This window comes from Symphodus melops, assembly GCF_947650265.1.
Source record: "Symphodus melops genome assembly, chromosome: 6".
NCBI classification, from domain to species: Eukaryota; Metazoa; Chordata; class Actinopteri; order Labriformes; family Labridae; genus Symphodus; species Symphodus melops.
The window spans coordinates 16929466-16953615 of NC_136696.1; the positions used below are offsets into that span (position 1 = coordinate 16929466).

General features: G+C 40.9%; 2 protein-coding genes across 7 annotated transcripts; both read right to left on the reverse strand.

Annotated features, from left to right (window-relative positions):
• Window positions 1–2307: 2307 nt before the first annotated feature.
• Window positions 2308–7554, reverse strand: LOC306825729 (MOB kinase activator 2). The gene is made up of 5 exons (XM_079346675.1): window positions 6997–7554; window positions 5288–5427; window positions 4737–4833; window positions 3640–3764; window positions 2308–3550 (listed from the first exon to the last, which is right to left on the reverse strand). Exons 1-5 carry the CDS (start codon window positions 7077–7079, stop codon window positions 3312–3314), a joined length of 684 nt encoding a protein of 227 aa, XP_079202801.1. The 5' UTR covers window positions 7080–7554; the 3' UTR covers window positions 2308–3311.
• Window positions 7555–9339: 1785 nt separating this feature from the next.
• ppp6r2b (protein phosphatase 6, regulatory subunit 2b) lies at window positions 9340–24147 on the reverse strand. Of its 6 annotated transcripts, none has more exons than XM_079346670.1 (26): window positions 24068–24147; window positions 22858–23045; window positions 21334–21480; window positions 21087–21242; window positions 20891–20989; window positions 20376–20562; window positions 18523–18660; window positions 18381–18446; window positions 17614–17726; window positions 17427–17540; window positions 17117–17237; window positions 16392–16553; window positions 16065–16295; window positions 15889–15953; window positions 15694–15809; window positions 15521–15606; window positions 15341–15418; window positions 15142–15239; window positions 14991–15048; window positions 14706–14827; window positions 14401–14576; window positions 14121–14277; window positions 13603–13682; window positions 13284–13479; window positions 12045–12191; window positions 9340–11770 (listed from the first exon to the last, which is right to left on the reverse strand). In XM_079346670.1, the coding sequence occupies exons 4-26, from the start codon at window positions 21212–21214 to the stop codon at window positions 11737–11739; spliced, it is 2772 nt and encodes a 923-aa protein (XP_079202796.1). In that variant the 5' UTR covers window positions 21215–21242; window positions 21334–21480; window positions 22858–23045; window positions 24068–24147; the 3' UTR covers window positions 9340–11736. The 6 variants fall into 6 exon arrangements, with proteins under 6 accessions (XP_079202796.1, XP_079202795.1, XP_079202797.1 ...); XM_079346669.1 differs by lacking the exon at window positions 24068–24147 and adding an exon at window positions 23133–23847; XM_079346671.1 differs by lacking the exon at window positions 24068–24147 and having other exon boundaries at window positions 22884–23125.
• Between the last annotated feature and the right edge of the window lie 3 nt (window positions 24148–24150).

A 24150-nucleotide genomic window follows, 5' to 3' on the forward strand; every position in this document is an offset into this window, starting at 1 on the left:
CTGTCCAGCTGAACACGATGAACACCACAACCTAATTAAAGCACAACTACTCCATGTAATCGTGGTTGGAAAGGTAAAATGCCACACGTGTCTTTATGTTTATGTCTATTTGTGGACAAAGTGAGATTGACCCACTTAGAAAGGAACTACTAAACCTACCATAAACCCAGTGAGATCATATAAAACCCCTCTGGACTCTGGAAAATAAATCAGGTTTTTATTTACCTTTTAATAGTAGAGAAACCCTTTTGCTCTGTTGCTCACACACAATAATTTGGTAATAGGACTACTTCAAGTAAGTTACAGGCATATTTACATTTCCAATTTTTTTTTTAATTTAGTATGACTGCACAATAGTTGTATTTCTTAAATCGCATGTTGCTTTTTAAAGTACAAATAATAAAATATTTACAATCTTGAAAAAAGTGTTTTAGAATAGTATTAAAATTTAGAATGACTACAAATGTGACATTTCTCTGACAGCATTTCATTATGTTAAATTCTACTATTCTAGTTATTATCTGGACTTGTTTATTGTGCTAATATTATTTTATTGGTCTTTCAGCACTGATGTTGAAAATATCATGTGTGTTTTTTGTTACCCATCCTTAAAGACATAATTGGACGATATAAACCTGCATACCATAGACTCAAGTTTCCTTGTTGGATTGAACCCTCAACAGTGACCCAGCACAGGACTCATTATCATTACAAGGGATCTCTTTCAAGCAGTTTGGTGAATCGTGGATCCAATGTTTCTTTTGACTGGTTCAGTATTTACAGCAATTAATGTCTGTTTAATCTGGCAGATTAAATTGTCTTTGTGACAATGACCTGAGTGCAGCAGCAAAATGTGAACTGATCCAAAAGAGTTTGTCTGCTTTCTTGCCTTAAAAGTTATTTTATATTAGACTTTTAAGTGTGGGGGAGCAGAATATTTAATGTGCTTTGGTTTAATGTGATCCTGTTCTCCGTATCCTTGTATAACACTAATCTTTTTTTTTTTGTAAAGAAGGAGGACACCGAAGAGAAGCCCAGAATCTGAACCTGATTAAAAGAATGCTCTGTATGTGGAGGTGGCTTCAGGCCTTAATTAAAGTGCTGAGTGTGTGTCTGTGTGTGACTCAGCAGTTTGCAGTATTATTTTCTAATCTCAGTTTCCAACACTGTGAACCTCGACTCAGTCCAGCATGTGCATTAACACATCTCGTGTCTGTCCTCAGAACAAACCTTATTGTGTGTGTGTGTGTGTGTGTGTCTGTGTCTGTGTCCACACAGTCCAGTCTTAAACCCTCTCCGTCTCATCTGCAGGTAAAGGTGCATTGGGTACATAGAAAGGCTGAGTTTCAGTTACAGTTTCAGCTTTACAACACCTAAGACTAAAACCAGAGTATTAGACATCTTGCCACATTCACTACATGCAAGTGAAGTCTGACAAACCACTTCTAGCTATACTTTCTCCTCACATTGAACAAGGAATAAAAGGCACAGCTTTTGAAGAGCAGAATACGATGTGAGAATTGGACGGGTCCAGTTTTATAGATGTGAAACTGATATTTGGAATAAAAAGAAGCTGTACATCTCCGCACACTACATCATTGTCAGGGTCAGCTTTTACAGCTGAAAAGTGAAAAGAGATGGCCTTTTAATTTTGAGTTGGTATCCTCAATCCTACAGGTACCCTCCTGTTTGTTTTGATACATAGAATACATGTCATGGAATTAGTTTTCACATCTTTTAATTTGAGGAAGATATTGAGTTAGGGGTCCCGGCAGTTCCTGGACTTTCCCCTCCTTGGAACACACAATTTGGTGTTTGTCATCACAGCAATTTCAGTGAATTTTATTATTATTATTATTATTATTTTATTTTGGATTTCCAGATTGCGCTTCAGAGTAAAAGAATTCATAATATTGATGTGTGGTTATGCCACCTTCACTGAAGTTTTTCGAAATAATCTTGTTCTAAACTTCTTTTCCACCATAATTTGGGGTTAATTTGGGATTTGATCACCATGTATGCTAACATGTAGTCCATGGGTTAGCTAGAGTCCCTGACTTTGTCTATTTGACACAATTGAAGTCTCCCAAACTACCTAAGTGGTTTGCAATTAACCGAGTGAAGTGCAGTTAGCATGTGAATTATTGTTACAGTTCCAAACACTTTCTGATCACTCTCAGTGTTCTGTAGTTAAATGGAGCATCCTTTAGCTGTTTACATTCATCCTATACTGTATGTAGCTCCAACTGCTGACTGTTCATTACCAAGCCAAATGTTTATTTCTGTTAAGATCTACAGTTCAGACCATTTGCTTTTGAACAGTTTTTTATTCTTGTGGCTTCAGTCCAAGTCACTAAATATAAAATGAACAACAATGACAAAGGTTTATAGTAAGTGCAGACTTTACAGCTCTAGGAGTACTGGAGGGTTTTTATGACACCTTTATATGAAAGCTGAAACTCAGCACTTTACTCACATCGTGGTTGTTTTATTTCAGATTAAATGTGCTGCAGCCAACCAATCAAACATTTACACACTGCAGTGAACTGCACCTGGCAGCGAAGGTTAAAATAGGAAATATGTAGGACTCCTGTGTGTCCTGCAGGTGATGCTGTCTCTCTAAAACTAAACCTATAGAGACATGCAGTACCAGAAAAAAAAACAATTAATACTGAACAGACGAAGACTGATACACATGTCATTGAAAAAAATGTGTCCTTCTAATTATTCTTTACACTTTCAATTCCTAAAAATGCAATCTTACTTTTTCTTCAACCTTTATAAAAGTTTATTACAAAGTACAGCACCACATTCAGATGTGAAGGTAAGGTTTTTCATGCAAATCGGGTCATGAATAATTATTCACATTTGATTACTACACCTCCGGTTGTGTTTGGCAAATGTTTAAATTGTTGCAATGTAGCATTTGATGATTTGCAGGAAAAGACACCATACACAAGGGATCCTGAAGATTTTGACCTTTTGGAAATATAATAATCCCAGGCCTGTTTGAATACACTAACATGCAGAATAACAATGGCTATCATAATATGTGATACATAAGGACCAGACAACACCAGGCTGGTCTGATTTGATTATTGACAGCTATTAAAGCGAAATGGACTCCATCATACTCCAGAACTGTTCTTTCGTTCTCAGTGTTTTCTCTTCTATCCTTTAATATCAGACCTCAAAATAAAAAAGCCATACTGCAAAATAAGTTTGAGTTTGGCCCAAAGTGTTGACGGACATGTAACATGGAAAATAGTGTGCAGAAATGTGAGTGTATAACATTTGTTTGCTCCGTAGGTTCAGCTTTGCTGCCCCAGAGCTGTGATAAGGTCCTGCATTGGCTCAGTGTCCTCTGGGTCCAACAAGCTGTGCTCCTGGCAGAAGAGTGTGAGATGTGTGAATAGTGTGTTGAGGTGTGGGTGCAAGCCCAGTATTAGGGTCTCTCTGTAGTGGGACCAATAAATGTGCGCAAGAGTTCTGAAAAACAGCAAAAACACCTTCTGGACCAGAAAGACAAAACCAGTCGGAAACACTGAGCCTGGGGGGGGGGAAAAAGAGGGAAGAATTTAAGACTTGAACTAAAGGTTTCTCGCATGAAAATCAAAATAGAGACGTTATCTCTTTCACCTGCTTTTGTGGGAAAGACCTCTTCATCAGTCAGTAGTTCCTGAATGTATGACATAGCATAGTCAAAGTAAAGCGGTGCAGAGCACTTGAGCTTCCTGCCGTGATCATCGGTCCAAACATAAACCCTGAAACATCAAACACATGCCATCATTAATACAACACAATAACACATCACTAATAACAGACACTGCGTATTAAACATGACGCAAGTAGTACGTCCTAGTAGGTTTAAAAATAATATTTAACGATGATGACTCATAGTGTGCATTGTGTTGGACATGCATTTTATCTTCAGTTTTATCCCATGTGCTCTTTCTCTATGTCAAGTGCCCACATTACCCACAACACACTTCCAGTTAGCGAGCAGACGTCATTTTGTAAGGGATGTCCATTTAAGCTAATAGCTGCAAGCAGAGGTTAACAGCAGGCTACAGATAGTACTCCACACACATTTTTTTCCTTCAAATTTGAAGCCTGGGCAGCACTGTGGTATAGTGTCCTGTGCTGTTTCCTCACAGCAAGATGGTTTCTGGTTTGAATTCCTGATGCGTGTTCTCATGTGTCTGTTTCCTCTGGGTCCTCCAGCTTAAATTTCCCCCACAGTCCAAAGACATGCTGGGTTAATAAGTCACTCCAAATTTCCCGTAGGTGTGAGTGGGAGCATGAATGTTCGTCTATCTAAGTGTAGAAGTGTCTGCGCCTGCGCCTATGATTGATTGGTGGGCAGTCCTGGGTGTACTCTGCATATTGCCCGATGACAGCTGGGATAGGCTCCAGCCCACCTTGAATGGGACAAGAGTTGTAGAGGGACAGATGGAACTTTGAGGCCCAACTGATGCTGACTTAAGTGACATATGGTAGTTTATTATTGATGTCACACATTCATATTTACTTCATACCTTTGCCATCATGTATTTAAAAATGGCTTTGGATACTGTACAATGTCACTCTTGCAACCCAAAATATCAAAAACTGACCTCAGAGAAATTAAACAGCATTTTTTAGTTATCTCTGAAAGTCCACAGTTCAATTATATGGCAACGTTTTGGGATTTTGGAGAATGGCTTTTGATTAGGGGTACTGCTAGAGTTACTCACGTGTCGTCTGGTCCACAGGCTGTCGGGCAGGTGCTGGGAGTGCAGAACTCAGACAATGCACTAGAGAACAGGTTTATTTGCTTGAAAAATGCCACAGCTGGAAATAAAAATAGAAAAAAATGAGGAATATATACTTTGTACATTCTCCTGTCCGTTGCTGAAGGAGAGAAGAGGGTACAAATATGGAATCACATTTATGACAAATTTAGAGGAAGCAATTAAACCCCAAAACAAATGATTTTGTTCCACATGCAGATATCAAAAGCCCATAATAGAACTCTTTGCAGCCATAATCAATAACCTTGCACATACAGTATACTCATCAACATAGCTTTTCGTTTTGTTTTTGTAGTTTTTTTTTAATCTCATTTTATTTATTCCCCTGTACAGCACTTGGTCAACTGTGGTTGTTGTTTTAAAGTGCTTAACAAATAACAAGTATTAATATTATACAATACACGTAAATATTAATGGATTCATTGCTCTCTATAGATGTTACTCAAATCTGACTCCATCCACAATCTCAACTGAGTTTAACGGAGTCCACTCACTGTTGCTGGCGAGCCACTCTGCCTGATCGACGCCAGGGGGCAGCGCTGTGAGGGCGACCATGTCTGCGCGTGTGATCTGCTGGCTCAAATTCTGCTGCAGCAGATATGGACGCTCCTCCAGATTATTGTTATTAATTCCCCTTGGAGATACAGTGCGGAGTTAATGAGGCAAAGACAAAAAGTGAAAGATAAAAAAAACATTGCAGTATAAAAACTATATATAGGTCAGTGGATTCATGACTCCAGCTGCTTCCAGCAGATAACACACTTTACTCTTTCTGACATTCTCTTATCCGTCTTCCCCTCTGTGGCTGGCACACACACATGCAAACACATGCAAATACTGCTGTAACTGCAGACTTGAACGTCCAATAAAACTAGCAGTTAGTGTAATGAAGGCAGTCAATTCAGAGCCCGAGTAATTACTGTTAATGAAGGAGAAGCGCTTAGTGCTACAAAGCAAATAACTGCAAAGGCAAAAGTTGTGAACAATAAAGTTAGAGGACTTCGGTCTGCTGATGCATCCTGAGAAGTTGCAGGTAGAGATGTGTAAGTCTGGAACAATGCACTATCCCCTTGGTAACTTGCGTGACTATAGAGTGAGAGAGTAGGAATGATGTTTGTGAATACCAACATATACTGGAAAGTCAAAACCTGGCAGCATGATTTGACTGTATGCAAAGAAGGAGGCCTCTTTGACTAGCTGTTCTGATGATGACGACGAGTGGTCTACTCTTTAGCTTCACTTCTAGCTGGCACTTTGAATTAGAGGGAATATTTCAAACTGGACTGTAGTCATGCAGCTGCTGCGCTCAGTTTTTAGACGTCTGCTCACCCAGCAGCTGAGAGTTTATTCAGTGTGACCTTGCATTCTGTGATAAGTGAAACTGTGCTCTCTAAGGGGGTTTCACTGTAGGTGTGTGTGTGTGTGTGTGTGTGTGTGTGTGTGTGTGTGTGTGTGTGTGTGTGTGTGTGTGAGAGAGAGAGAGAGAGAGAGAGGGCAAAATAGGGAAGTTAGTTTAATGGCTTCAAAAGTTCTTTTTTGGTCCAAAGTAAAGGTCAGGAGAGGTAGAGAAAGAGCAAAAGTGACAGAGAAGAATGTAAACATTAGCTTTAGAAAAGGTACAGTAGTGCAAATACAACCGTGACAGACTTCCCTAATGTCCACAGGAACTTCCTTTGTTAACATCCTGCTCTGCTCCAACTCCATGGCATTAATTCAATTACCGCCTCTTGACTACTAGTTGCTGTCAGCACACAAACACAATGAACCCGGAGCTACTTGTAATGTGTTTGTGTGTAAACACACTCCTGTGCGTGTGACCCTGCTCTCCTGCTCCTGGCTGTCTGTTTACCTTCACTTCTGCCGAGCTGTGTGGGGGGGGAAACAAACATTCCTCTCCAGCACAGCCAGCTGCCTCTAAAAGATTCATCTAGGAGGACAAAAAAATGCTTGCACACATAAAGTCTTTCCTTGTCTCAGTTTAGAGATCACATGTGTTCCCACTGTTAGAGGAATCCACCTTCACTGATGCAATCAGACAAATATGTAACCCACACACACTCTTATCTGGAGAGCTTTCCTCAGTATACCATGTGGAGGCATGTTTCTCCCCCAACATGTCCTCTCAGACTAAAAGACGACACAAAGACAGAAACATGAACTTAAGGTCTATAAAGAGAGCAAAGAAGAGAGAAATAAAACTTACAGCTTTTCACTGCTGATGTCAGATGACTGAAGAGGCTTGCCGTCTGCCTTCCGAGCCGAGGGGTAACTATGGCAACCCCCCATGGCATAAGCTAAGAGCGGAGCGGTTGGTTGTGCCAGCCCCACTTTTCCATCCCGCACATACTAACCCACACTCAGCCCAACACTACAGGCAGGATATCACGCCCACTGCTCCAGCACAAACATCTCTCAGCTCAGAGATGAATCCATAGAGCTGACAAACACACAAGAACAAAGTTTCACAAAACACAGGAAAACACACAAAAAGTAGTCCCGGACTTGAGGATTGTCTGCTTTGTGGGAAAAAAAAGTGAAGTTCTCCAGCTGTCTGTCTCTCCTTTAGCTCCAGTATCAGTGTGTATGTGTCTTCTTTGTCTGGAGTCCCACACCCCACAGGCTCCTCCTCTCTCTGCTGCGAGCGGACAGGCAGGTTTCTCCACAACCCTGTAAAGTACAAAACTCAACTCCGCCTTCTGCACCCTTCCTCTTTTTCCTCTCCACTGCATACACACTGTCCCTCTCCACGTGTGTGTGTGTGTGTGTGTGTGTGTGTGTGTGTGTGTGTGTGTGTGTGTGTGTGTGTGTGTGTGTGTGTGTGTGTGTGTGTGTGTGTGTCCTTCTCTGCAGATAGAGCATGCAGGTGCAGATGACAAAGTAAAGGTGGCGGTCCGGGGAAGTAGAGGAGGGGATATTTAGCTCTGCTCGTAAAATTTAGAGGAATGTGATGACATAATTTGGATATATTGGGGCCACACACACACACACACACACACACACACACACACACACACACACACACACACACACACACACACACACACACACACACACACACACACACACACACACACACACACACACACACACACACACACACACACACACACACACACACACACACACACACACACACACACACACACACACACACACACACACACACACACACACACACACTGCAATGGCAATGATGTATAGATGGGACTCCAAACTGAAAAGTGCTGTGCAGGAGAAGGTTCTACAGCTCCTCCCCCCACCGTAACCCAAACTCATTTCACCTCTGCCTGCAGCAAAGTAAGATCTATGTGACAGGCTGGTTACTGTTTGCACTTGGGGAGATGTATTGTTAATTGTTATTTTGCAAGACACACAGTAAAGACCGGGATGCTCACCTGCCCCAAAGGTAAACATATCTGCACCACCAATGACCTGCTCTTGTTCTCTCTCCGTCTGTATTCTACGTGTGTGTTACAGCAGGATTTTAAAGGGAGATAAAACTCAGGCTCACACTTCTTTTTTTGGTCAGACATATTTATTGGGATTCATATCTGAATTTACAAGCTAAATTGACAACAGGTAACAGACACATTACTCTCTAAATGAAAGAAAAGAAAAACACACCAGCATCAGTCCGCTTCACAAAAAAAAAGGCATTTCAACAACACAGCTGTCGCTAACACAACTCTCCCCCTCCACACACACGCCTACATTAACGCTCACATTCACACCCTTTTATGACAAGCTACTGATGAGAGACAGATTTTAAATGGACTTGAGTAAGTAACAGACAGTAGAGCCAATAAACTATTTGAAACCTAGTGTTTTCCAATTGAAATTTGAAGACTGAAGAATTAGAGTTTAGATATCAGATATCAGAATCTGTACGCGCCTCTGATACCTCCTTAAATGTAGTATAAGGTATCGCTGAGTATTTCAGTGAATGCAATCCAATGCCATAACCAGTTATTGGTTTCAGGTAACTAATAACAAACAACAACATTGCGATGCTAGCAGAAAGTGTAAGGATAGTGATGGCTTTCAAAGTGTCAACAATCTGTGACTTTATCCATTTATGGCCCTCGTATCAGAGGGTCATTAATTATCAATACACTAGTTTATGTATTGGAATCTTTGTGTACAATACCCAATGAGATGAATAAAGCTAATGTACAAATTCAATGGCACTTGAAGATGACTATTGTAGATGACTGTTGTAAGATGGTATGTTATCACAACATACCATCGTAGCAACATTGCACACACACCAGATTCTTATTGTGAAGGAGGCACAAACACACACACATAGACACACACACACGTGCGCACACACACACACACACACACACAAAATCAAAAGGTTACGGGTCAGATGCAGTGCAGAGGTTTAGCTAAAGACAGGATGATATATTCTGACCCTGTGCACACCCTGACAAGAAGCAGCCCTGTTTTCTTTTCTTTTCGTACCCTGACTCAAATCAACGCCTGCTTCCTTTGGTGATTCACTTCAATGAACAGAGACCGTCAGTGATCTTAGTTGAATCTGTTTTGGATGCCTGGCATCGACTTCTAGTGCTGATAACTCCTAACGTCACGTGACATGAAAGAAGGATCAAACTAAGACTGCTTTACATAAATCTAGAACTGTACGACCATTTCAAGAAAGGAGGCTACCTCACACATATGAAAGCCAGTTGTAAACTGCTGGGAAGACACACTTTGGCAGAAACCATCAAAGATAAACGATTCTAAGTATCTACATTATTCACTCATTCAAGTCAAACATTTACCAATTCTTTGAACTGGGAGTAACGTCCTGACACTTGTCACCCCCGAATACAAACCAAAAGTGCTCCTTGAAAAAGTGCTTTCAAAAATAAATAAATACAAACAATCTATGTGAATCATTTCACAGGCAGATATGCAATCAAAGTCAACTCCTGCCCTGAGAAAGGGAGAGACGAGGAGAAAGTCAAGCATGAGTGTATGGATCACTCGTGTTTATATCAAGCCTGGCCTTGTTGATGTTGGTATTTAACATGATTTCTATGGGTTTTTATTAGATCAACATCTGGTTATATGGTCAATAAACCAACATTGTCTATGAGGAAAAAGAATGCAAAATGTTCTTTACAATTTCTTGCAGCCCAAAGTGATTAAAATAGTTGATTATCTGACCACAACATTCAGTTTTTAGAGCACTTATTAGACAAAGAAAAGCTGAAAATCCTCACAATAGAGAGGCTGGATTTAGATCATGTTATTAAAAGAATAAACAACTGACTAACAGAAAGAGGCCTTCATTTTCTCTGCCAATCAGTGTTGTAATTATGAAGAAAATGTGCAAACAAATGATATGCAGGAAAGCTGATGCAGTATTTCAAGTCTGCGTTGTGATGACTGATTCTCTTTTTATACGACGAGCTAACCTGAAAAACAGAGCCAAGTTGTGTCAAACCTAAATGATCTGTTGAGTAAATAACATGGAGGGCACACTGCAGACTACGGACTCACACTCGCTCTCCCAAACCTCCGTGTAGAAAGGAAAGTAGCAGATGAACAGGAACTGATGCTGGGGTATTAACCAAAACACAGACATCATTATTGCCTCATTTCAACAGTACAACACACATACCGTACATTATACATGTTGCAACCTGCAAAAGAACTGCCCTTCCATACATTGGATTTATTCCAAAAATAGATATAATGTTTATATATACTGTTTACATGTATATTACGTTTACATATTACCAATAATAGCCACAACCTAATACAGGTTCAAATTTCACAATATTACATTGAAACAGCTCGGAGGGTGATATGAAGTAAGATGTGTACATCACTTTGTCCTCGGGATGTTTTTTTTGTTTTTGTTTTGCATGTGTTTATAGATTTGGTTGTTTACACATGTATGTGATTGTTTGTGTGTTTGTGTGTTACACAGGTGTGCTTTCTTTGTATCTGCATACCTCTCATTTAACCTGAGAATGCCCTCTGAATCACTGACATATATCACACGCACGCATGCACGCGCACACACACACACCCCACACACACACAAGTAACATTAGAGGTTAGAGGAGGAAGTGACATATTATGCAAAAAAAACAAACAAACAAAAAAAAGCCTTAATGTTATACATGATCAAAGCAAAGAAACCTACTTTGCATTGAGAGATTATCATGTTTGCGCATGAATAACGGCAAATGTATATCACTTGCACATTAAAACTGCACTGATTAAAATGTTGCCCGGCACGTACATTGAAATGCTAAAGTGAAAATGGTAGCTAGCTTTGCATTTTGGCTTTGTAGTCTTGGCTGATAATTTGAATACAGTCTTTTACTTGAGTGTAAACAGTCGAAAGCTCTGATAGAAAAATTCTCCGGGCTATGATTGAATGTTCAGAGAGCCATCGTGCACCAACAATCTAAAACTCTGATACTGAATTAAATGTAAAAGTCTAATTACGGTACTGACGTATTTGTTGTGTGTTTAAATGCCTAAGCTGGCACACTGAGTGTAGCCTCTGCTCATTACAAGAGACAATAATAATTTTCATAGTTCATATACACACCCATACACACCTGTATGTGTGAAACACAGTTTGGCTTTGGGGTTCCGGCACGATAAATGTTTTTTTCTTTTCTTCTAAAAACACACATTCCTCTTTGAAACGATTTGGGTGTAACTATGCCATGAAGGTGCAGGAGGGATTGGGATCATCCATGTGTAGATGTTTGTTATCAAGTATACATACAGTCAAGTGAGGATCTTCCTTTCTTCTTAGGACAAGAGGGGTTTTGAAGAGCTGCTAACAGGAAGCCATGGTTGCATTGTGTGTTGAATGAAGGTTATGAAGCGTGTGTGTGTGTGTGTGTGTGTGTGTGTGTGTGTGTGTGTGTGTGTGTGTGTGTGTGTGTGTGTGTTTGCTGCTTCGTTAGGCCGGTCCATTAGCAGAGGGCTGCGCCTCTCTGTAAGGTAAAAAACATAATAAATATTACAGACTATTCATACAACTTTATTCAGAAACTAAGAAGTAGAAGAGTTGAAGTTTACATTCTGTAAGCTCATTTCACTTTTACTTATTAACATAATTTATAGACATCAGTTGAGTTTTACAGTGAAATCTTGGAGTTTTTCACCTAGGTTTTAAGATGCTCAGGGCTAACTATTAACATTGACGTCAGTCCTTTTAGGTGTGCCACTTGACCTAACAGAGATGCTCAGAAACACACACACACTTACTGTGTGACAGCAGCTGACTGGGTAGTTGGACTGGCGGTGGTTGGGCCGGGACAGTCTCCGTGTTTCTTTCTTTTTCCGCTTTCTTTTTCATCAGCTTTTTCTTTTTCTTTGATGGAGAGTCCCTCTACTGGCACCTTATCTGCATCGCTGGAAGAAAAAAAAAAAAGAAAAGAAGAAGAAGCAGGAAGCGCTTGCTGTTAAGATAAACTTCAGATGCTTGTCTCTGCTACTGAGTGCATTTCACCACAGTTCTGTGCTCTTCCACACTGGCCATTATCATGCCCAGCATGTTCAGCATCCATTCTTCTGACATCAGCTGGATGTGACTGACACACATCAAAGGGAAACGGCCCTTTCTAAAGGTTTGTGTTAATGTCGTTACTTAAAAATTCCAACTTGGATTATTGAAATTGTAGCATGCTTGTAGGTGCACATTTTGTTAGTAACTTGCTAATTTACAGGCGTGTTAGAATGTTGATCTGGTTGCGACACCTGTTCATAGCATGCTACCGGACAAACTGTTAGTAGAGTGGTCGCTTTGAAACATCTAATATATCATACAGAACTAGGTCTTAAAATACTGTGGGATTCTTGACAATGAATTATTCGTATCAATAAAGCAGTGCTACCAAACATAGTGCTCTCATATTTTTGTGTCCTAAAACCAGTCAGATACTAAACACTGGATTTCTAAAATGCTGAGCAGACTGTTTCATGCCAGGGGGGGGAGACTGGAGGTGTCATGTTGTGAATATAGGATAAGCCTTGCACAGGGATAGTGGTCCTGTACGTTCTCGTCAAGTCAACAGTTGTGGGTTAGTATATATATATATATATATACACATATTTTTTAGATGGATTAAGGCTTGTCCAGAATTTATCGTCTGTTAGAAGCAACAAGCAAACAAAACATGTGGCGCATCTGTGCTCACGATGGCCTTTTTCCAACCCTTCATACAACTTCAGGAAAACATTCCACACTGCAGAGCAGAGGACCTCGAGTACAACATACCGTCGTCTCACTGCTGGTCTGAAAACTCTGACGTCAAAGGGACGTTAGAAAGAAAGGGGACAGACAGGAGGAGGCAGAATCAGAAGAAAAACAGAAACGGTGGAGGTCACATTGTGTGGGTAAGCTTGTGGAGTGGAAAGGGTTCGTCACGTAACACAGAGGATACAGAGCACCTATTTCATCAGAGCAACAGCGCATCATTTGTGTGAGTGTGTTTGCGCGTGTACCTGCTGAAGACTGCCCTCTCGTTTTTGGCGTCCACAGTGAGCCGAATGGTCTCCTTGCCGCCCCCCGTGGTGATGGTCTCGCTGGTCGTGGACACTGTCTTGCCTTCCTCCTCATCGCTGTCTGAGCTGCTGGACGAGGAGGAGTCGGATGCCACCAGTGGAGCTTTCCTTGCCACACAAACGCTCCACACACACGCTGCAGAGAGTGAAGGGGGGTAGCGGTAGTCACAGGTTCATTTCCACAACATTCATTAGTTGCCGTTTACCTGTTTCAACAAGACGCTCAAAAAAGAAAAAAAGATCTTTAGTTACAACGTACGGTTTTGGTTTAGCTTGGTGTTTTCTGATCCGCTGAGCTCCGAGTCCACAGGAGAGCTGCATCTAGGGCCCGTTTCAGAGCTGGGAACAGAAGACCAAAGATACAAACTTAAAAAATTCAGTTGAGGTCATAAAATACCTTCACACAGCAGTGAGCTCATTCACTCCCATTCTCATTAAAGCGTCTATGGGTGTCTGCGTTAAAACTTACATTTCAGATAGAAATGCACAACTTGCATTCTAGTGGCAAGTATTTGCCAGTCGGTTTAAAGCCCCATTAGCTCCACCTATTTGTTTGTTGCTAGGATTACTGAAAGTTAGAATTTTTAATATGGTGACTGTCATTGTTGAGCTTCAAAAGCTTGCTTCTGAAAAATTTAATTATGGTCTATGTGTCTGCCATGCATGTTTATTCTTAATGTATAAACACAATAACGGTTGGGTTTTTGTCCCCCTTTAAAATGCTTTCAGCAAAATCCTTTAATACATTTCTCATATTGAGACCACAGGCAGACACACCAACAGAAAGGCTGGAAGTCAGTGAACTTAGCCCATCCTTTCTCCTCGGCCTCTGTGGTGGCTTGTTGGGGGTCTGGAGTGTCCCAGGCTGAAAATCCTGTTCCTGCTGCAGGTGCCTGAGAGTTCACCTCTCCAAAGTCTGCTATCCAGCCAGTGTCTAGGTATCAAGGGAATCACACATCCACTGTACTTAAGCTTCCTGCTCAATATCTGCTTTAATCTCCACACACAGTGTAAAGCAAATTAAATGTGCATTTTTAAATTAAATTAAATGTCTCACTTTTCGTTGAATCGGTCTGGGCTAAGCTTGAGAAAGGATCCAGGACATCTTCAGTTTTCTCTTCCTCCTCGGAGTCTGAGTCTGGTGCTCTGTCAGAGCCCTCGGTGGAAGGAGCTGTTGTCCTATCACAAGCTGTACTGGTCACTGAGCTCTGCGACGCCTGTGACCCGCCGAACCTTGAATCAAATGAAGCATCGGACTGAATGAGCGGGTACAAATCATTCACATACACTACACAACATAAACAAAATTAATAAATCTAAACATACTGTTGAGTGCATCTATACTCACTGTGGTGTGCCTACCTGTTACGAGACTTGGTTTGTGTCGCAAAGTTGATCTCTTTCTCCTCCCAAATGTCCTCTTCATCATCGTCAAATGGCTGAATCCTTTCCTTGGAACAGGCCTCAAACACAGCTGTATTAGACTGCAAAGGAAAGGTGGACAAACCGGCTGTGTTGAGTCAAATTAGTTAGTATTATAGTCATAATGCTGTCTGAAAATAAATGACCAAAGCCCCAAAAATAAAAGCCCCAAGAGAAGCTTTGCACAAAAAATAAAATAAAATAAAATAATCTAATTGCACTCACGCTTTCCTGGCCTGCATCTATGTTGATATTGATCTCTGCAATACGATCAAATGTTGCTCTGAAATGACAGTAAAAAAAACAAAACATCCCTTTAATGAAACACAAGAACAATATTGCACTGCAAAACAGAGAAGAGTATCAGATCATTTACCCAATGCTGTCATCGTGATCAGTAAACTCCTCATCATTGAAGCCAAACTGATCAACAAAGTTAGCTGTCATCTGCTGAATCTGGTAGTCTGAAAAAGCCTTAAGACAAACACACAAAAAAAATCCCAACAGCTTCAATCCCTCTGCTCACATAAGGCCTCAGTTTTGTGTTAGCATGTGCTTACTCAGAGTGTTTGTACCTGCTGTAATGTCAGTTCTTTAGGGAACGGGCTCTCCATATCATCCTCTGAAGAAGGGCGTGGGTTTCCAGTACCAACCTAGCCACACAAAAACCCACATATGTTTGAGTGTGTTTGTGTGTGTGTAGCTATAAAATGAAGCTGTTACTGTGAAGTAGATAAGCATGTGTAATCGTTCACCAGGTCTATTGTGTTCCTCCTATTGGCCTCTGACAGGGTCTGATCCACAAAGGTTTCCCAGCGCCCTCTGTAGTCTTCTGGGAGCTCTACATCCACATCAACGTTAGTAAAAGCAACTTATGTCATCATTACGTTCTTTCACATAGAAATGTGAGCACACTTCTCACACACACCTGTAATTAGGCTACTAATCTGAGTGTGAACTGGGCCCTTCTCCAGATTATGGACGACTGTGTTGGCAATCCTGGTCAGATGTCCCATGTACCCTCTTCTCATTCCACCCTCGGACCTGAACACACAGTACAACTTTTAAAGAGAGCCCCGTCATAGCAAAAACGACATCATCAATGACATCAAAAATATCTTACTGTAATTTATCATTCTCCTCCCAAGCCTCCAGAATCCTCTGGACAAGGTGGCAGTGCTGAAACAACTTGTGAGAGATGAAATTCAAAGTCAATCAGTGGTTTCGATTAATTGAGAGACATAAAGCGAGACGTTTCAGGGGATCAACCGTCACTGCAAGTCAAGCGGAGTCACCTACATGTGTCACCATTAGATTATGTGCAGAGTTGTCAGGGGTGACTGAAGGCTCCGAGGTGCTTTCAGACACAGCCTGATCATGCGAGCCATCTTGATGAGGGTTGAATTCTTTCTGGGGTCCCGAGCCAGGCTGAAGCCTCATTTCATGGGCGCAGGGCCGCAGGATGGCTGCAACACAGAGCTCCACTTGGAGATGCAGAAAGTTGTTCCATGTATACTTGAAGAACAAGTCCTGAAACACATTTTGTTTTTGATAAGTAGTACATTTGATTTCTTCCCCTTTATCAACATTGTGCTATACAGAATGCAGCATGTGTGCACATCTCACCAGTAGCAGGTCCATTGTATTAAGACAGCATAGTTCTTGTGCCACGACAGCATGGCTCGCCGAGCTTGTGTATAGCAGAGAAGCCACCAGCCTGGCTACATGGAGACGCGTGTTCCCTAAGGGTTCAGTCAGCACTCCCAGAGAAGTCAGCATGGGATTCCGCTAAAGACAAATGTAAAGAGGGCAACGAGGAACCACAGAGTGCATTTTTAACAGGTATTTGTTACACGGGTGCACTACTGCATCCCAACATCTATCTAAATGTCAGAGACTGAAACATGACTATTGCAATAATCAGGCAGAGTGCAGGTTGGGCGCAGTCAGACACAGTTCATTTGCATTTTAAAGCTACAGAAACAGCCTGTTCTGAAATAGAGGGCTTTTTAGAGTGGATTTTTAAGGAGAAACTTTAAAGACATTTAAAGTTTTGGGGAGCTCTGACACTGATTCAAACTGCTTGAAAAGGAGAGCAACATGTGATCTTTAACATGAGTGTAAATCAAAATCTTCATTAAAATAATAGTAGCTGTGATCCCGACATTGTGGTTTCCTAAAGGGAATGGTAATAAAAATATATAAATGAAGTAATCTCACCCTCACTAGTTACCACAGCTTGTCGTGGTCATAAAACCTATTTTGAGGTGAGATGGGATATCTGATTTTCCTATTCAGAGCAATATATACAAAGTGAGGTGACCTCATACGTCGACCAATATTGCAGCTACCTTGGGTGGCTCCAGAAGTAGTTGGTGGAAGTGTTTCAGGTGTGGTTGGATGGCCAACAAAATGCTGCTATTAACAGTGTAACTCCTTTCAAATCCCTGAGCATCCATTACACCATCCACCCTGTCATGAACAAAGATCAGTGGATCAAAATCAGGAAACAAATTGTTGGAATGACAAACCTCACCTGGATTTAATCTTGGAGAAACGAATTAAGGCCGAGTGTTGAATTAAAACTCCAGAATAGATGGTTATGAAGTAGAACTGGATCTGGTATTTATTTCTGCACATTTGAAATCGTGTCACACTCACACTGGCCTCCTGATTTCCAGTAATGTAAGAAGAACTTGAATCCCATTGACGATGCAGCTCTCAGTACGCTCTCCTGAGAACATATTCTGTAGCAATTGCTCCACAGACTCCTGCCTGTACCGAGACAATAGTCAGTTATCACCTTCACAACCTGTTCAGAGATCGAATGCGTGTCTGTATGACTTACGACTCCAGCACTGTAAGCAAAGGATCAGGCTGGGAAATCTCTTGGAGCTGATTGGCCTGGTCCCTGCTCAGACGAATAATGTCGCACAAAGTCTGCGATGCATTCGACTGCCTCTGTAGAGAAACAAAGTTGAACACAAGGAAACCACAACATTCAGTCCTGCAAACTATCGATGACAGAGTCTGTTAGTGCTTTCACACTTTCACAAAACTCCTGACGTTTTCAGAGTGAGCTGTATATGAGAACACAGAGAGGCAGATTTTTCACTCAGAGTTTCTCCTGCCAGCCCGTGTACCTTTTTTGACAGAATTTCAGAGTGTGCCAAATTAAGAAAACAACAGGATGTAATCAGGTGAATTAACCTCGAGCGACTCGAAGGGGGTGCTGACGTTTATGTCCTGCAATCGGTGCATTACCATAGACTGTATGCTTGCGACAGATTGACTCTTCATTGACATAACTGACGTGCTGCATTATGTTTTCTGTTTGCCAGTATAATGATCTCTGCTCTTTTGTTGATGTTCTGATTCTTTGAGTCTAACTACACTTGGCATTAATAAGAAGGCAAATATTCTCATCAAAGCATAGTATAGTGTACTTTGTAGCTTCGTCTCCCTAACCATGGGCGAACAACCAGATCAAGAGGATTTCAGGGGTAGTCCTCTTGAAATTTTCTAAAAACGTTCAGGAGTGCGTATGTGAAAGCAGCTTGTGAGTGCAGAGTATTATCACTGACATCATTTAGAAAAACTAAAATTCCCTTTTACCTCTTCGTCCCTTTCAGGGTGAATGAGCTCGATGAGTCTCTGGGCCAGCTTCTCTTCATTCAACCACTGTGAGTGGGGAAAAACGTTATTGCATTATTAAGGATGTACATGAAATTAAAATATTGGTCCGTTTGTCTCATACAGTAAGCGTCTCGAGTCGAAGTGGAGGAGGCTCCACACAGCTGATGAGTCTCAGGAGCACATCCATCATGGCTGATGTATCAATATGCTTCAAGACCAAGGAGAGGAATCCCTCCTTCCGTCGCAGGAAGTTAAGCACCTGAACAAAACAGAGGGCAGAGGAAACACCGCAATAAAAACCAAACTGGAATAAAGAACAGGGCGTACAACCTTACTGACGTGCAGTAAGTGATCACTGAAAGAGTGATGCATTATGAAGAATTCTTTCTGGTTTAAAGTGAATTTAAAACATTTAAAAGTGATTTTATCAGTATAAATTAAATGTCATTCCTTAAAAAAAATTGTTTAAAAAAACTATTTCTGAACATCTGCACACTGAGGTACACATCAATCTTAATGCCCTTTAAAGTCTACTCTCTCAGTTTTTATGAAAGTCAAAGACCCGTCTGCTGCACCTTCTAAAGAGTATAACACTACTATAATACTAACCCTATTCCTTTTAAACCCCAACAAATAGCACTTCATTATCAGTGAGTGCATCATGTGGCTGCCTTTGATAATTGTCGTCTGCTTTCACAACTTTCAAGTTGCATTAATTTAAGTCTACAAGCATAACTTTATTCACTTTACAAACCAATGAGTGTCATTGTCATCAGGATAACTGAAGCTGAGATAGACAACTTTTACAACTGGTGCTCTTGATGACTCTTCGGTTTTAAATACAAAGAAAACTAAAGAAATGATCATTGATTTTAGAAGGTAGTCATCTCTTTCCCCTGTAAATATGACGGACACAGAAATTGTACTGGAGTGAAAGTGTCTCGGCACAATAATTGACATGGAATGCCAACACAAATGCAAGATTTGCAAAGGCTCAACAGCGCCTCTATTTTTTAAGGAAACTTGGAAATTCTAATGTTGACAACACAATGCTGAAACTATTTTACAAAAGTTTTATTGAAAGTCTGTTGACCTTTTGTATTCGGTGTTGGGGAGAAGCACTGTCCTCACAAAATAAGAACAAACTGGACAAGGTTGTTAAAGTAGGCAGCCAGATAACCGGGAAGATAATGTGCTGCATTTCTGACCGGTACATATTGAAGATCACAGCTGACCCTCTGCACCCCCTTTGATTGGAGTATGAACTCTTGACTTCAGGGCGCAGGTACAGAATGCCCAGGATGAGGACTAAAAGAGGCATTACATCATTTGTACGCTGCAGTATCCAGCTGCTAACAAGCTCTGATTATACAGGATGTACTTGGCACTCTGCACTTTAACTTGCTACTGAAATCCCTTTAATCATGTGATGCTTTAGTGTGTTTTATGTGCTTTTATTTTTTTATGATGACTTGTAAATGTTTGTTTGTATGCTCTAGGTGCAAAAGAAATTCCCCTCGGGGCAATAAAGGTTTCATTCATTCAAACATAATTAGAAACAAAAAGACAGCTATACAATTCCTCTCCTTATGTAAGAATATGTGTCATCAACAAATGTGATGGTCAAGATCACAGGGGTCACCTGCATGATAAATATCAACTTCAAATGTCAATATGGACGGAACTACTGACCTTTCAATGCTTAGGCCACAACCTGTGTATTGTATGACCTGAACTACTGTATGTGTGGACTGCTTTGTATCTGTGTATTGACATTTTTAGAGAACTATAACTTTACAGCCATCTTTGTGGGCGTATCTCCCAAAGAGAGCACTCTCACTGATTTTGCCGCAAGCATCGGTCAGGCTTTGTGAATTAAACCAGGAGAACACACACACACAATAAAGAAACCTGTCATCTTCCCTGGGTATGCTGTTTGATTTAGCAGTGACAGTGCGAGTCTGTGTGTGTTACCTGCTCAGTCTTCCGTGTGATGAGATTCCCAATGGTCTTGCTAAAGAAAGATGCCAGAAGGGGGTTAAGTGGGGACGGCTGCTCCAGGAAGGCATACAGAGTTTCCAGCAGAGGCTCCTCATTACCCATCTTATCATTGATCACTCCCACATCACTTGTCAGCAGCTCACATGCTATATTTGGATACCTGTAATAAATAAAGAAAACACCTGGCAATAAATTTAAACAAAATAAATTCTTCTTCACACTGTTGTACACTAATACTAAAGTAATCAGGAAAACTGGACTACTTTTACATGGGTGGATTATCTAACAGGTAATTAAGTAACTGTTGTGTTTAAAAAAATAACCCATGGTTTTGATAATGTAGTTGATTCAGGAAGCCCCTTTTAAAGGATCTGAGAACTCTCAAGTTTCCATCTTTATAGCAAAATGGCAGTGACATGAAGGATTGCAGAACATGTTTTTTTTTCTGGATACAACACAACATCAGCACTTTCTGTCCAACCACCTACTTAAAGCGCCTCATCTCCTCTACACCAGCAGGGGGCTCTGTTGTAATCATGCGGACCAGCTCCTGCATGCATTGGTCCTGGCACAAGAAGAGGAGAAGTCTACAAATTCATCAGAAGCACTAGTTAGCACCAGCAGGAATACAAGAAAACTAAAATGTTGTAATGTAATATTTGCCAAAGCTGACAATACACAGACCTCCTGTTCTGGGCCTTGCACTCCTGCAGCACATCTTCCTCTTCCATGAGCTCAGTGAGTGTGACATCCTCCTTGTCCAGTAAAGCCTCCAGGTGAGAGGATGTGTGTAAATCAAATTTCCAGAACATGGCTTCCGTCACAGGCACACACACTTAGCTTTTGAAAAGAAGAGAATATCATGAGGTATCTTACATGTAAAAGTATCATACTGTGTAAAACAATTCACTGTCTGTCTGAATGATCTTACATTAGGACAAGGACCCGAAGTCAGATCTTGCTAGATCGCCATTTCTTTCTTAAATGTCTTGGTCTGAACTTCAGTCCGTATCAGCGAATCCACCTCAATGTAGATAAAAACACCAGACACACTAATCCTGAAGAAACTTGCTGCAACCTGGTGATGAGACAATAAGACACAACACATGTTACACAATTATATTAAGGAAGACTTGTTCAGTCTTTCATGGAGTCAGAAGAAGTCTGAAAGACAGTTCTTACTAAGTGCAGAGATGGGGTTTGCACTACTCTCGGGAAAGAGCAGGAAGCAAAGCATCTTTAATTGAGTTAGTGCTGAACATCTGGGTTCTCACACACATAAAAAACAGGAGCTAATGACTTGAGTAAGAAAAATCAACAAACAAAAGAAGCCCTCCCCTAGAAAGAAACTCAGTTTCAAGGTGAATTATAAATACTTCCCTTCAAAATATGTGAGTGAGTAGTGAGATAAACTACTAACTAGCACGAGTGTACATTTGAATCAGGGATTGGTTAGGATGAAAGTTGCAGACCTTGAGGCAGGCAGGAACTGTCACTGGACAGTTCAGTGGCTTTATAGGAGGCATCCATACTGAAATCAGATAAAGCCAAGTCTATCATGCTCAAAAATTTGCACAAGGACTAGGTCCAAAAGCCCTTAGATCAAACACACTACTTTCCTGCATGAACATGCCACATATCCCCAATGCTTCCATAAATATCAGGAAAAAACAATCTTGAAGTCGTGCAAACATGTTGAACTTAATGATATGTCACTTCACAGGAAGAATAGGACTCAGTGGCTTGCTCATTTAAAAACCAAAGACTTAAAGATTGTTATTTACTGTCTATGGTTACAACGCAGAAACGAAATACTGTACGACGTCGTGGAGTAGCTGTTTGCCAATCCCTTTAATAAACACGTTGATGCTAAACAAACAGGTGTTTTAAACCTCAGACATTCATCGTTTCCGCATGGCAAGTCTTCAGTGTATTATTTTTTTAATGTCACATAAACATCACAATCACGGTGTGTATTAACTAAGCCAGGCCTTGTTGTGCAGCCAAGATCAGCTGCTAACGGAGGCTGTTAGCTGTAAACGGAGATTAGTTATAACGGACCAACAACACATCAGCGTGAATTAATGTTAGCAATAATTAGCTGATAGTTATCGCAACTTCACGTTTAGTGAGCTAGCTTATCTCTCATTTCCAGTCTATATCAGTGCGTGTCTGTTGCTTAACCATTGTGTCGTTCACTTACCGAGCATGCACTGATCCCTCAACCGAAACCGCTAACACTGTCTTAGTCATGTTGCTAACGTTATTCCGGAGGTAACTAAGCGACGGTTACATCAAACGCTCACATATCGGTTAACTGTTTGTTACAGCTGCGTGGCTAACGTCTGTCCTCCTCATCCAAACATTCACGTCTCCCGACCACCTGACAGTGAGAAACAACGCACAGAGCCGGCTTGTACTGACATATGCCCACCATAACCACACGAGTAATTACCTTTTGTCCATCATTATAGCACTCACCACCTGCAAGCTGAACAGAAGCTCCGCGACTTTGGCTTGTCAGGTCACCCAGAGGCCCACGCCTTGGTGTTCATGACTGCGTTATTCGCTTGGAGATACTACTGCCCTCCTTCTTCCTCCCCGGTTGTAATGTCATTTACGCTGCCGTGACACGGTGGTGGTCTGCAGGGCGGAAAATGTTCAAATTATACTTAAGCAGGCAGCCAACAAAATATATCTGTCAGATTTGGAAATCAAAATGGCGGATACCTCAAACGTAATCAAAAGTTCGGCTGTCCATCATCAAACGTGTGTAAACACCACATCAACATTTGAGTTAAATAGCCTGCTGTCTGTCAAAAGCAGCATCAAGTGCTGCGGTGATATGTCCCCCGATGCTTCAATTTAAAGTCTCACATGCAAACCAAATTGGTAAACAACCTTTTTTTCACACAGCACGATGAGAAAAATGTTATAAATAACGGATTAAGTGTCCAAGCTTATTTTATTTAACTTATTTTAATTTAGCCGTCGTTGACTTTTGACTTCTTTATACGGTAAAATATTTAGTTGGAAGTTGATCAAATATGCTGCTATTATGAACTCCTAAATAAACTCTACTCTGATTCTATTTTCTATTTAAATCCATTGGTAAGTTTGGCACTGGTCAACACCTGCTGCACCTGAGCAGAACCTGTTTGGATGTGTCAGGTTACAAATCTCGCAGTTATTATTCTACCACGTGAACATCTGGAGCAGCCATTGGAAAAGTCAAAACAAATATGCTGAACTGATAGACCGTTACATTTCTGCATAAAAATGTTGACCCTTAAAGGTGCTAGTTTAAAGATCTGACAGAAATTAGGCAACCACTATTGAACTCAAAATAAAGGTGGTCAAAACACGTCCCATGGTACAACAATAAATTCAATTTCAAGTTATTCAATGTAAAATGTTGATGTTTGTTTGCAGCATAAAAAGGTGTTTTACAGCTACTGTATATCAGTCACACGTAGGCGCTCTAAATTGTATTTTGTAGTTTGTTTGTTTTTTAAAAATTTTTTTGAGCAAAATACTTTTGAAACTTTAATTGCATAAGCATTTCCTTCTGCTGTTTCCAGGAGATTACGCGTTCCTTTTTTTATTTTGTTTTTTTGCCATCTGGTTGTGAGTAGGTGTTTGTGTCTGTCGTAGTATGTGGTAACCCCGCAGCAGCAGCAGCAGTCAGCCGGTAAAGGTTTGATCGGCTCCTCTCTCCGCTGAAGCTCCGCACACGGTCTCTCTCTCT

Coding starts and splice junctions, on each gene's coding strand:
- ppp6r2b (XM_079346670.1), bottom strand. CDS start 21,214: ATGTTCTGGAAATTTGATTTACACACATCCTCTCACCTGGAGGCTTTA. Junction 18,661..20,375: donor TCACACGGAAGACTGAGCAG/GTAACACACACA, acceptor TGTTTTGTTCAG/GTGCTTAACTTCCTGCGACG. Junction 15,240..15,340: donor AAGAACTGACATTACAGCAG/GTACAAACACTC, acceptor GTTTGTCTTAAG/GCTTTTTCAGACTACCAGAT.
- LOC306825729 (XM_079346675.1), bottom strand. CDS start 7,079: ATGGGGGGTTGCCATAGTTACCCCTCGGCTCGGAAGGCAGACGGCAAG. Junction 5,428..6,996: donor GACATCAGCAGTGAAAAGCT/GTAAGTTTTATT, acceptor TGTATCTCCAAG/GGGAATTAATAACAATAATC. Junction 3,765..4,736: donor GCCTGTGGACCAGACGACAC/GTGAGTAACTCT, acceptor TTGATGTTTCAG/GGTTTATGTTTGGACCGATG.